The 13,653-nt window shown below is 38.5% G+C and overlaps 1 protein-coding gene across 2 annotated transcripts in view; it reads right to left on the bottom strand.

Annotated features, from left to right (window-relative positions):
• Window positions 1–11,999, bottom strand: part of cdk6 (cyclin-dependent kinase 6) — a 54,707-nt gene extending 42,708 nt beyond the window's left edge. Inside the window, exons 1-3 of one of the 2 annotated variants that reach the window (XM_012860160.3) lie at window positions 11,740–11,999; window positions 10,530–10,894; window positions 2,020–2,155 (exon numbers count right to left, since the gene is read on the bottom strand). In XM_012860160.3, coding sequence (XP_012715614.1) covers window positions 2,020–2,155; window positions 10,530–10,753 — 360 coding nt within the window. In that variant the 5' untranslated portion in view covers window positions 10,754–10,894; window positions 11,740–11,999. The other variant, XM_036145037.1, reaches the window with a different exon arrangement.
• Between the last annotated feature and the right edge of the window lie 1,654 nt (window positions 12,000–13,653).

Raw genomic sequence — 13,653 nt, 5'->3', positions numbered from 1 at the left:
AAACCATACAGACCTATTTCTATCTACATGTTTTCTAAATGAGTACTATAGTTGTGACATCTCAGCTGTGAGTATATGTATACCTGTAGCTAATTTCAGCTTCACAATATGAGATAGTTTGTAAAGAGAGCATACCGATGCGAAAGTCTTCAGTAGAATGTCATTGTTAAAGTTATTACTGTCAACCGCGTCTGCAAAGCTCTGCTTCTGAAATATTGAGCTTTTGCGTTGAAGTTATAACATTGTCACCATAAAGGCTTATAAGTTCAAAACCAGGATCTATAGATTGGCCAAAACAGAGTGGTACACAGTTGTTAACTGGAACATTATTCTTTACATGGTTTTTGAAAGTATTGACTCAGCCCCCTTGAGTGAATACTTTGTGGAAGAACTTTTTGCTGCAGTTGTAGCTGCAAGTATTTTAGGGTATGTTTCTACTAGTTTTGCACATCTAGTGACTGACATTTTTGCCCTTTCTTCTTTGTAAAACAGCCCAAGTTCAGTCAGATCAGATGGAGGGCGTTCGTGAACAGCAGTTTTCAGAGCTAGCCTCAGATTGTTGACTTGGTTTAGGTCTGGACTTTGACTGGGCCATTCTAACACATGAATATGTTTTGTTTTAAACAATTACCTTGCAGCTGTGGCTTTATGTTTAGGGTCGTTGTCCTGCTGGAAGGTGAACCTCCGCTCCAGTCTCAAGTCTTTTACAGACTCCAACAGGTTTTCTTCCAAGAAAATGCTCCAACCATTTAGAGGGTGGGTTACAGTTTATTCCTTTCCCAAAACCTAGAGGGAGTCAAGGACCTTATGTATAGCCAAACACTACAGTAATCGATGGGAACTACATGTTCGTCTGTACGACAGTAACTGCAAGAAAATTATAATAAAATCCAAATAGAAAACAGTTTGTGGTTGTTAAATGTTAAAATGTTCATTGCGGTTGAACACTTTTGTGATGCAATGTGCAAATCATTAACTTAAAGGCCAGCAGTAGAAAGGGTTCTTTAACTTTGTTCAACATGAAAAACAAGATAAAAATAATGCTGCAAATCTTCCCAGAATTAAATATATTTACCCTGATTTGAAGTAGTTTATCTTCTAGGGTTTTCATAAAGTAATCCCAGCTGTACTTCTAAAAATGTAAACAACTAAAAATAAGCTCAAGTGGTGCAATATTTGAGAATTAATGTGATCCTAACAATCAACAATAAACTGATACATTCAAAGAGACTTCGTCACAATGCTCTCAACTTTAACACCTCAGGTATCTCTTATTTAAATTTGACACTCAACTTTTGGGGCTTCTTCATTCAAGCATAAGTAATATTCATTTCTAGTATTGTTTGGGGAAAATCTACATACCCCAGGGCAGGAAACTTGATAATTAAATGTCTAAAAAGGGAAAAGGGGATTTTTGCCAGATATGTTTCAATAAAAGAAAATGGTAATTGAGAAAGCAAGATGCAGTAACTCACTTCCGACCTTTGAGCAAAGGGAAAGTTGAGATCTCTTGGAAAAAAAAAAAAAAAAAAATGTTTTTTTATATATATATATATATATATATATATATATATATATATATATATATATATATATATATATATATATATATATATATATATATATAATACAGATTCTGACTGATCCATGGCTGATAACACTTGGAAATCTTGTCTTCTGGTATAAAAACAATTTTTAAATTGTTCTGTGTCTCCATCTGTGAGTAAAGATGGAAGGCAGTGTTGAAATAGACTGAAGGGAGCCTCTAATTTGGAGCCCATCTACCACATGTGCTGCCCTTCCAAACGCACTGGTTCTTCTGATGTCAAAGGAAGTGCTTAATTTCTGCTGAGAGTTGGGTCGAGAAAACTCAGAACCAAAAGATACATGGCTGTGTTGAACCAGAGCTGAAGCCACAGGGGATTAGTCCAAAGCTGCTTTTATACATCAAACGGAAACAGTGCTGCACTTTAAACTGGGTATAAACATAACTCAAAGTGTGAAAGGAGGATTGTCTACCTTAATGGTCTCAGGTGGTACCCCGGGATCGGGAGCCTTCTCCAGGTATGTTGTCAGGTCCTGATCAACGTGCTCAAACACCAGGGTGAGCTTGGTTTCTCGGTCAGTCCGAGAGACCGTGCAAACGTCGAACAACCTAGACAAAGAAAACAAGAGAATAAGATCATCTCACTACCGAGAAAAGATTTATGATATAGCACATTTTCTTGTTTAAAAAGAAAACTTTTTTCTGTTACAGTTATCTACTTTCTAGATGGGAATCATCAGAATTCCCAGTACAAATACACATTTTCACAATAAAGCTATATTTTTTTTTTAACTAGATATTTAAAAACAGACATTACCTCTAAATAATCAGAATAATGACAGATTTAATTTCTTATTATGCAAACTTCATCAATAAGTAAATTATGATTACCATTTCTAAAACAACTTGTGAATTCTCAGATAATGTCATTTATAAACTTCTAATCAATTAAACATTTCAATTACTTGGAAGCACACCATTGCCTTAATGTGTCACATCCACTTGTTCAAACTGCATATATAAAGTATGAACACCCTGGGCATGCCCAGGCACCACAGTGTTCATGAAGAAGATAGATTCTCTGCTCCAGACATTGACGTGTTTTGGTAGTTTGGTTTTGAAATGTGTGCATTAACCCCAGAAAAAAAAAGCCACACACACAAAAAAAAAAAAAAACAAAAAAAAAAAACGTGCAAATATAAAAGCTTGAGCTGGAGTTTCATTATTCACAATGTGTGCACGAGAGCAAGCTGGCCTATAAATCTGAATCAGTTGCACCAGATCTGTCAAGAGGAATGGGTCCAAATTCCAGCAGACTATTGAGAAAAACTTGTTAAAAGGATACAACATTTGAAGTCATATAATCTATATTTATATATTAGGTCTATACCTCTGGATTTAAATAAAAGGATCAAAAAAATCTTTTATTCGTGCATTTCGCAAATGTAAGTAATTTTGGTAATACAAACAAACCTGAAATTGGAAATAATCCTATTTTTGTCAGACAGTGAAGATGAAAAGATTGTGTGTATTTTCACAATGACATATTGTGCTTTAAACATAAAACCTGCAAAAATTATAAGCTAATGAAGACGGATGGACAACTGGAAGAACTGACAGATAGATGGATGAACAAATAGAGGGGTGACAGACTGATGGGCTGTGTTAAACTCCATAATTAAAACGCCCCACTAATTATATATTAGTCTCCTTACCTATTCAAAAAAAAAATGAACCTCAAGAATTCTCCTAATCAGGGAACCCTAAGACATTCTGTACATTTAGTAATATTAGGATTTCCTTTACAAACAACTTAAATAAATGTAGTAAAGAATTATATATGTGTTATTCTCCAATTATTCTAACTAATCTCTCATCTTCTAATTATTAATTGAAAAAGCAATTAATTATTAAATATTATTAATAGTTATTAATTCATTGAAATTATTAATTGTATAAATTACACCACTTAATCACAGCTTTCTATGACTGGGACTGACTTTTTTTAGAAAAGGTTTCTGATCCCTCCTTGGAGTTTAAAATAGGGGTTCTCAGCACAACTTTTGACTTAAAATATTGGCAGTGGGCAAAATCAACTTCTCAGACTACAACGCCTCCTTATTAAAGGAAACCAAACTCCTTACTGAGATCTGGATCATATTGCATCACATCTCAATGAAACCAACTTGGTCCCGTTTCTCAGCTCAGCTAATAGGAAAATGTCTGCAGAAAAGTTGTTTGCTCCAGAACGGCGCTGCAGCAGCAGTCTGGAGCAAAGCGGGCATCTCCTCAAAGAATATTTTGCTGACTCAGCGCTGTGCGAATATCCAATACCCAACCTATCAAAATAATTTCACTGCGGTCAAACGTCTGCGGTTTTGCGCTTTAAAGTCCTTATCGTCGTTCACGCCATGACTGAGGCAAAATCTTCCTCATAAAGCCCTGAATTTTAACTCCATAAGGCAAATTTTGGACAGATCGCACAGACAGTCTCACCTCCCCACTTCTGTTACCCCCTATACCTGTGCAGGCAGAGAGAAGCTGGGCCTAATATATTAGTTCAGGCTGATCTGTGATCCAAATATTTATTGCAGTGGATCATTTTATCCTTAGAAAGATATCCAAGACATGCTTGCATATACAATAATACAAACAATATTTGTATTTTTTTCATGTTATTTACTTTATTCTATGCCATTTCTCACAGATGTCTTTAAAGTGTTGATGGCACACAGTAATGTTTAATAATGGCTGAGCAAACAACACTGACAATTGGAGGTGGGACTTAAAGCCACCTCAAGAGGCGTTCACCACCACCCGGCTATACCGGGTCTGCTGAAAGCCCAGTCGGTCGAATTAGAGTAGGGGCGGTGTAAAAGGGGCTCATGTTTCCCTGCCTTTACATACCTGCATGGAAAGGAATCGCTCATTACATAGCCTCTGATAAACTTCATGACATGCTGAGGAGGTAATAACTCATCCATTTGATTCAGGTCTGCGGGACACGTCAACCTGCAGGACTCTTTAGGACACCACCCTAAGGATATAAAGTTATCTACAGGAAATTCTTAATTGGATTTATTGTCAGACAGTGACACCCCAAAGATAAACAATTTTAGGCTGACCTCTGCAGAATAAGAGGTTGACACGTTCAGAGAAGGCTTTTTGAAAAGACCTCGTGGAAGTAGATGTAAGAAGTTGGATCCGAGGGTTTCGCTTATACTCAAGGGACAGCTGGATTAAGGTGAAGAGGTTGGATGGAGGAGTTTTTCAGACTGCCTGGGACCACATAACTCACTGTAATTATGCATCCTTTCAAATATTAAGTATAGACCCATTTGTTTGCTCTTTACCTGCAAACTGATGTTTCAGACACTTCTGTGAGAAAACCCACCATTTATTTTTCTATTGAAGATTTTTTTTTGGCAATAGTTGCCTTTCTGCAGAGCAACCAGACAAAAAGTGAGCAGAGAGAGAGAGGGGGATGACAGCTCAAGTCACAAAGTCAGGAATCGATTCCCAAATGGCTGCACCAATGACCAGCCAATCGCTCCAACGCCAACCCAACCAATTTTTCTCACTGCAAAAAAAAAAAAACTAGCCAAACACTAATGTTTGATTGCAATAAAAGTAAACCTGTACAGCTCACTGGAACATCTGTATGTAACAGAGCCAACTCAAGGTTCAACATGGCTGTTGTGTGATGGGCAAGGAAGTAATCCAGTGCTGAACATCGATTTAAACATTTTCAAACATCTGCTGAATCTTGACCTCCTGCTGCATATTTCATTGTCTCTGATAACCAAAATTTCCACTTAAAACACTAACAATGCGGAGATTTTGAAAACATATTGACAATCCAACCTCACAGATCAGCGTTAATGGTTGTGTTTTTACTAAACATCCAGCCTAAGCCAGGAATCCAGATTATGCCGGCAGACCTGCCAAAGCAAGCTTTGACGAAAAGCTGGAGAAAAAAAAAAAAAGCTACCCAGTATGTTCAACTCAAAGGATTGGGGACTATAAACAGCATTCCTCACCCGGCACTATGACAACTCCACAAACTCAGAAGTCTGGTAAAGCCTGCTCGTAGCTACAACAGAACTGGAAACTCGCATCAAAACAACAAAAAGCGTGTAAAACTGAATAATGGTGGGCACCTGACATCTTGATGCTTACGTTAACTGAACATATGTAACATGTTTCTTTTCCAGACAAAACCACTGAAGGAGAAACTGTCTTGACTAAAGATATGCACTCTTTTTCATCTCCCATATGTTCTCCTGGCTCATTGCTTCTCTGTTCATCTGTTTCTTTCCTTTAGACGAAGACCAAAGCTACTCTACTGCCATAAGCTGCGTACTTGTTAGTACTTACTAGAAAGTACCTCTAGGTCAGTGAGTCCATGTTTTTTTTTTTTATATCTGCTGTGTCTTTTCAAAGCCCCAGTCATTCTTGATAGATGTCTGCTCATGGCGAGATGAGTTTTGCAAGAGTTTCTTTTTCCATTTTAAGAAAGTGACATTCCTTCCCACTGTCACCACATGCTTACCCAGCATAGGGGATGTCTGCAAAGGCCAGGACTCAATGAAATCCACCGGGCTTCCTAAGATACATGTTTACCAATGTGCATTACACAGTGAATTTGACTGTGGTCAGAATTGGGCTGTAAGGTAACTGAGGTGACATTGATGTTAAATAGGACTGGACTGTATCAAATTGATTTGGTGATGTATAAATAAAATGAATAAATGTTTCCCAGGCATTCAGTTAAATATATGATCATTCTAAACCATATTGACATGGTTAAACAAATGTTAATAAACATGGAAGAAATTTTACTGTCACCAGCGAACAACAACATTTCAATGCTGGACGGGTAAAAAAAAAACAAAAAACTTTATGAATTCAGCCAGTAACGCTCAAACTAAATTATTAGATTTTTGCGTACCGCTTGTGTGCATCAAGCCAAACATGGACAAGATGCTACATTTACTATTACTGATGCTCCAATCAATAAGACATTGAAGTCAGATTATTTAAATTTGATTGGCTCTGATTCATGATTGATTGAACAAGTACTGACAATTTTAAATTTCATTTTGCATTCTTTTCATTATATATATATATATATATATATATATATATATATATATATATATATATATATATATATATATATATATATATATATATATATATATATATATATATATATATAAAGAACAACTCATAAATTCACCTCTCTTTACTTTAGAAAAGAGAGATATAGGTTTGGAAAACATACTGATGCAATGATGGGAATTACTGTAGTCCCTTCATTTTTAGATAGATTTAAAACTACTACCCCTATCAAGGAGACCATGTCACATTTTTCCTTTCATGGTTAACACCATTAATTCACACTAATAAGTTGTATGTATCATAGTACTAATCTCAATTCACCAAAATCAGAATAACTAGGTCAGACCTTAAAGACAACTGGAAAACTGGTATCAGTCAATAAGTATCTGATTTGTGCAACTCCTCTTAAGTAAACTATTTATTTAGATCAGACTTTGAAAGTTTCACCACTGTGTATTAAAGTCTCTTTGTTATTAATGTTTTATTTGAGTAAGAACAGGCGACCAAATCCGACTCGGTAACTAAAACGAATCTGACCAAAAATCCTTCATAATATCCAGCAATATGTGACTGTGATCCAAGTCTGTGGGCCGCTGGAATAAAAAAAGAAAGAAAAAAAAAAGATGTGATTTGTTCAAGGTATTAGTACTGGACATGATGTCACATTCTGGAAGGCACGCTCCTTCTGAAGCGCTGGGGTTAAACACCCCTCACAGCTTGATCGTTGGAATACAATGGGAGCTCTCAGCAGACTCCCAACATATGGAATAAATAATGGACCTCATTAGAAACATCCCGGGTTTGCCTGGAGTCCCATACAAGGCCCACAACGCGTTTTTCCAAGCCTGAACCGCTGGACTATCCCGACAGGTTAAGGACGACAAGACTCCTGAGATGGCAACTTTAAACTTTTCGTACAAATACAAAATGTTAAAAATTACAAATGAGCATAAGAAACTGCACGTGGTTGCTTAATCTGAATTATTCATGACAAAATGTTTGTTGAATCCGTGGATCTAAAAAGGACAAAAGCCTCCATGCTATTACTAAAATAAGAGCCTACAGTTATTCTGCAACGTTTACGGCTACATTAGAGATTTACTGCTGGAGGCACAAGGCCACCAGCCATGCCTCTCAAACATTCATTTAGAACTTCCTCTTCAATCCCACGGCCCTTAATATTCCACAATAAAACAAGCACAAGGTCAGACCCTGGCCTGAGCCAACGTATGACGCAGTTTCTGACTACTGCCATGAGAACGAATAAAACTTAAAGCAAAGGACATCTGCTTGCAGAGCAGACAGAAACTAAAGAAATAAGCTGGCGCTATTTAATGATATTCAATTCGATCAAACTCAGGATGGCAGAGGGTTAACGACGACTGTTGCTACTTTTTTAAGGAAAAGCTACAAAAGTGACATGGAAAGATTCTGTTTCAATACAGAACTCGGTGTTACTGATCTAAACTGTGGCGGTGCATACAAATCACTCAGTTAAATTATACAAATTTATTGCAGCTTTAGGTCAATTGCCCAGTTTCCAATGCATACCATCCCCCGCTTTATTCCTGCACACTGACATTTAATTTTGCCCTTCTTAATTCCATTTCATATCTGAAAACAAAACAGTTTGATTTCCTGTGCACAACGATTGCACAAAAGTTCATTTGTTTTGGTTGTTTAAAGGGTAACTCGTCCTGAAATTGACTTTTGATTTGCAAATAAAACTGTGTACATGGATGTCTAACAGAGCTATCTACATGTCCCGGCCATTATTTTGACAAATCACTGCAGATTTGATGCTTCTGTACCTAAAACCATCTGCGTGGCGCCCCCCTTAACGTCACTCACTACTGACATCAGTAGCTCTGCCCCTGTGGGGCGTATGTGCGGCTCCGTCTTGTACGCCTCCGTAGCGAGTTGTAAAAGTTGAGCTTTGAGATCTATCGATTTATTAGCTTAGCATTAAGGTAGTTTATTTAGCATTTATTTACCTTGTTCTAGTAGCCCAGACCATGCCCAGCCCCCCCACCCTCCCCAAGCGTTCCCTGGTCCACCGGGCACCGCCTCCTTTAGGCACAATTTTCAAAAATTAGATGTGGGCGGAGTAAGGCTCTGGTACAGAGGTGAGTTACACATTAATGTTCTTGATGAATCATGGAGCTTAGTGAAATTCTACAGAGTTTGGAGACCTTTGGACTTTGAGCATCTCTCCAGTTCATGGGTTTTACTTTTACTCTTTTAGGTCTCACAAAAAAAAAAAAAAAAAAAAAAAAAAATCATGTATCGGCAAAGCCTTAAAGGTTAATTCCAAATTAAATCTCTGAAAACTAGACAAGTTTTTTCTGTGGCAGCATAACGGTGCTGGTTGGAGGTTTGTGCCGGCTAACAGGGTTCAAAACCAGTTGAGATGCAAATGCAGTTCTACCAGGCAATTTAAGGATGGACTGACATTCTGTCTCTAGAACAGGAAACATTAGATTTTCGACCGATGTGAAAGGACACATTATTTGCATATTTTTAGAATTTTACATTTGGATCAGGAAAGATGTTTGAGAACAGATGCAGATTATAAAATGCATCGTTATCTAATTTAGGAGACACCTTGTAGTATATATATATATATATATATATATATATATATATAAATAAATAAATAAAAGTGTGATTTTATACAAATACCAGATAGTTCCAACAATGTCAAGAGTTTGAATAGAAGCAGAAATGGTTTAATTAGATTGTACCTATAGGCAGCAGGAATTGTTTTCAATGACATGTTTTATTTGGATTTTCTGTGATAGACCGACGCAAAGTAATGCATGATTTTGAAATGAAAGGCAACATGGTTTTCAAACTTTTTCAAAAATAAAACAACAAAACATTTGCCTTGCTGTTGAATTTGACCCTCTTTAGTCTGATACCCTCAAATGAGATCCTGTGCAATCAATTGCCTTCGGAGGTCACGTGATTGGTTAAGAGAGTTTAGCTGTGTGCACATCTGTTGTGTGAAGGTAAAAACATAACCTGGCAGCATCATGCTGTGGGGATGCTTCTCTTCAGCAGGAACAGGGATTCTGATCATCAGAATTGGCAGAAAGGAGAAAATCCAAGGAAGAATGGCAGTAAAAGGTTGCAGAAGGCTTAAAACGGGCCTGAGGTCCGTGTTTCATCAAGGTAACACCACCAAATATACAAGCAGAAGTACTATGAAATTGTTTAGATATGAACATTTTCATGTATTTGATTGGCTCAGTCAAAATCAAACCTAAATCCACGTAACAATCTAGGAGCAGGCTTGGAAACCGATGTTCACACATGCTCAGAGATTGAGCGTTTGGGTAAAGAGGTGTCAGGCTGTGCAAAGCAGATTTGATCTGTATTCCATCATTTAATCTGTATCCATAAAACGTTTTGCGATCCATGCATTACACTTCAGGATTATGCACTGCTTTGGGTTTGGTTTCTCACTTAACGATCCTAATGCATCGGCATTTGCATTTTTTGGGGCAAAACCCATCATGAATGCCTCTAAGCAAGGTGATGCACATGGGTCATGTTGTTTAACCCACTCATTTGTCGCATTAAAAAAAAAAAAAAGACAAAGAGCTGGACTTCTGCTTCATAACATTCAGTGCAGACATGCCACAAAGGTTATATGAGATCAAAAAGGAAGTAGTTTGTTGAGGGTTCACATGCAACTTCCCACCCCCCATAGCTCCAGGCACCCCACCCCCTGTTGGGGGAAAAAACAAAACAAAACAAAAAAACAACAACAACAACAACAACAACAACAGAGAAAAAAACAGGAAACAGGCAACAAAACACAGCCAAGTACCCACCTCTGCCCCCTTTCACTCACCTGACAACATTGGGGTGCTCAAAGGCCTCCAGCTGCCTCAGTACCGCCACCTCCCGGATAGTGGAGAGAGGCATGCCCTCTTCCTCCGTCTGGACGCGAACTCTTTTCAGGGCTACAAAGCGTCCCCCGTTCTTCAAATCCCTTGCCTTGTACACTTTCCCGTACGCACCCTCTCCAATCTCGGCCACAGGCTCGTATTGAGTACCGACACTTTCTTTGTCCATTTTTGCAGATTTTTTTTTTTTTTTTTCTCCTTTCCTCTTCTCCTTCCCTTGTCTCTTGTTGAAAATGTTGCGGGGAATCCCGGCGAGGGTGACGAGCTTCACAAAGGCATACTCACAGAATACAGTTGGCACATGCAATGCCTAGACGACAGAGACACACAGATGGAGGAAGAGACCATCTCGGTCATACTTGGTGAAATCAAGCTCCAGGTGGGCTTTAACAGGACTGTCATTATGCTTTTATGCGGGCTATCAGGAAAGAAAGCGACCCTCTGCAGCGTCTCCCAGCTTCCACTCCTCCTCCTGTTACGCATTACAACCCATATCCTCCTACTAACAGAAAATAAGAATAAAAATAAATAGTAATCGTTCGCATCTAGCTCGCACACGAAGCTAGTTTGGCGTCAGATATACTGCCTCGCGCACTTATCAATTAACGCCGCGTGCAGCGTTGCAGAAGTTTTGTGAGCTCACTTGCCGTCTTAGAACAACAAATTAAAAAAAATATATAGAAAACTAAGAGAAAATGAGAAGCAATGCAACACACGGGGCTGTCCGGCGTTTAAAAACGGATAGAAATTGAAGTGTTAAATATCCGCTCGTGGAAGTTTCTGTTTGAGGAGAAGCCAAACTGTGAGCACGTGTTGCATTGTTTTAACTTCCTACAGCAACAGTCCATTTAAAACACGCCAAAACCCACTTTTACAGCCCCGAACCCCTCTAAATGCATAAAACAACGTGTCTGCTTTGTTTTACTTACGTTTCCATTAGCGCTCCTTGCTTCCTCGAATTTTTTCTAATTTATTTGTGCGTGCGACCCCAATATAACCCTAATAAAATTGCCTAAATTCTAACAGATTTTTAAACACCACTTTGTCACGGTCTGGGGTGTCATTGGACAGTCAAGTATTTATTTTTAGCGTCAGACAGAAATTTTGCACAAATACACGCAACTATTATCTTTCTTTTTTTTCTTTTTTTTTTACCTTATTTATGGCTGTGAACAAAATGTGAAGTCGGCATGCCCAATAAAATGCTGAGGAGGCATTCGAGTCTGGCACAAAACTGCTCCCATCAAACGCATCCCTGTCCACTTTGCTCCATGCGGGGGCCACACAGGTAGCCTAGTTGACGTCTCAGGGTCTAACCCCCCATCCCATAGACTGCTATGAAACGCCAGAGGACTCTCAAACAAGCGAGGGGAGGGCAGGACGAAAAGCCTGCGCGTACACTCTCTTTGCAGCTTGAGTGGAAGGAGGAGGAGGAGGAGGAGGAGGTGGTGGTGGGGGGGAAGGGGTGTGTAAGATTGCTTGGTGGGTGTGTGGTGGACGTGGAGCTGGGGGGGGGGGGGGGTGTCATAGGACAAAGGCAAACGCGTGATATAGCCCTCCAAAACCACGCTCCTCTTTTTTTTTTTTTTTTTGGATTTTCTCCTTTTCTTTCCCTGCACACATGTCCGCGGACGGGCCCATGCAACTGCGGCCCCGCACGCCCGTGTGAGCTCCGTCTTTGGCTGGCTTTCCCACGCCGGCTGAATGTGGCCTGACCCCCTTCAGAGAGGTTTGACACGGAGCGGGGACATTTCCGCATTCCTCCACGACTACAAAGGCACACCGCCTCCTTTTTGCTCTAAACTCGGCCTCCTCGGTGCTTTGCCATTCACAGTGCCCCCCCCCCCCCCCCCTTTCCTTCCCTCCGCCCCGTCCCCTACCCTCACCGTGTCAAAACCGGGAGCACCGCAGGGGGACGGAGGAGCCGCATTGGATGGACCAGCCACACTATCTATCCGCCTCAAAGCGCTGATGAACCCTTTTATTGTTGTTATCATTATTTAAGGCTACAATGCGCCAGCGGGGATGCAATGTGACAAGCTCGCCCTAAGATGGTCCTGTGGGGTCAGGTTCAAGGCCCGGTAGTTTGATCTGTGGCTGGGGGGGGCGCAACAGCTCTGCTCCGGTGGTCGTGTTTCATGACTCTACACTCATAAAGCAAACTGTTAGACTTTAACCAATAAAAATGATGTGAACAAATGTATTTAATATTGCTGAGGGGGAAAGATATTTACGTTTATGTTATATGATTAGTAAATAAATTGATTGGTAAATAAATTAGCTTTTAAGATGCAAACATTTATGCACGTTTGTGTAATTTTATCAGCATTTAGCGAGGATTAATTTAGGCAAATAAATGTGGGTTAAAATTGTTCTGACGTTTTTATTCACTGTGAGCACAATATATTTCTATCATTTCATAATTTGGTGTGCAAAAATATAAACAATCCTCAGTTCATAGAAAGGGTTTTATATATATATATATATATATATATATATATATATATATATATATATATATATATATATATAAGCAAAAATTTCAGAAAGAGTGGCATGTCCAAAAGAGGATTTCATTAATAAAATTATTTTTTCATATGTATGGTAAAAACTAAGGGCAGCTACAGTGTTTTCAAAGTTGTAATTTTTGGGTAATTTATCTGATAAGTTACTGTACCTGTAAAAAAGAATCAAAAGTGCTTAAATTAAAAAGATTTAAAAAAAGTGTTATGTTATGTTATGCCATAAAACAATCTTGGTAATTCTGTCTTTTTAGTGCTAAGAATAAAACTATAGTTAATTGTATCTTGTAACTGTTTCTTTTAATGAACCAAAAAGTGACATTGGTAGCATATAGTATTTTCATTATCAATAACAGCGACAGAAATTATTCTGCTTTGAAACAAAAAGGCACTCTACTTAGAATATCTTTTAAATAAACCTTATAAAATTGAGATAAAAACCAGTGTGTTATTTATGATAGAATCCAAATCATGAAGCTTCTGCACATATCCAATTGGTTGATTTGTGGAATGTAATTTTTAATTTAAATGATCTATTAACGAAACA

Source organism: Fundulus heteroclitus, chromosome 13 (assembly GCF_011125445.2).
Source record: "Fundulus heteroclitus isolate FHET01 chromosome 13, MU-UCD_Fhet_4.1, whole genome shotgun sequence".
NCBI lineage: Eukaryota > Metazoa > Chordata > Actinopteri > Cyprinodontiformes > Fundulidae > Fundulus > Fundulus heteroclitus.
The sequence above is the reverse complement of the archived record's forward strand: the minus strand, read 5'-3'. Positions and strand labels throughout refer to the sequence as shown.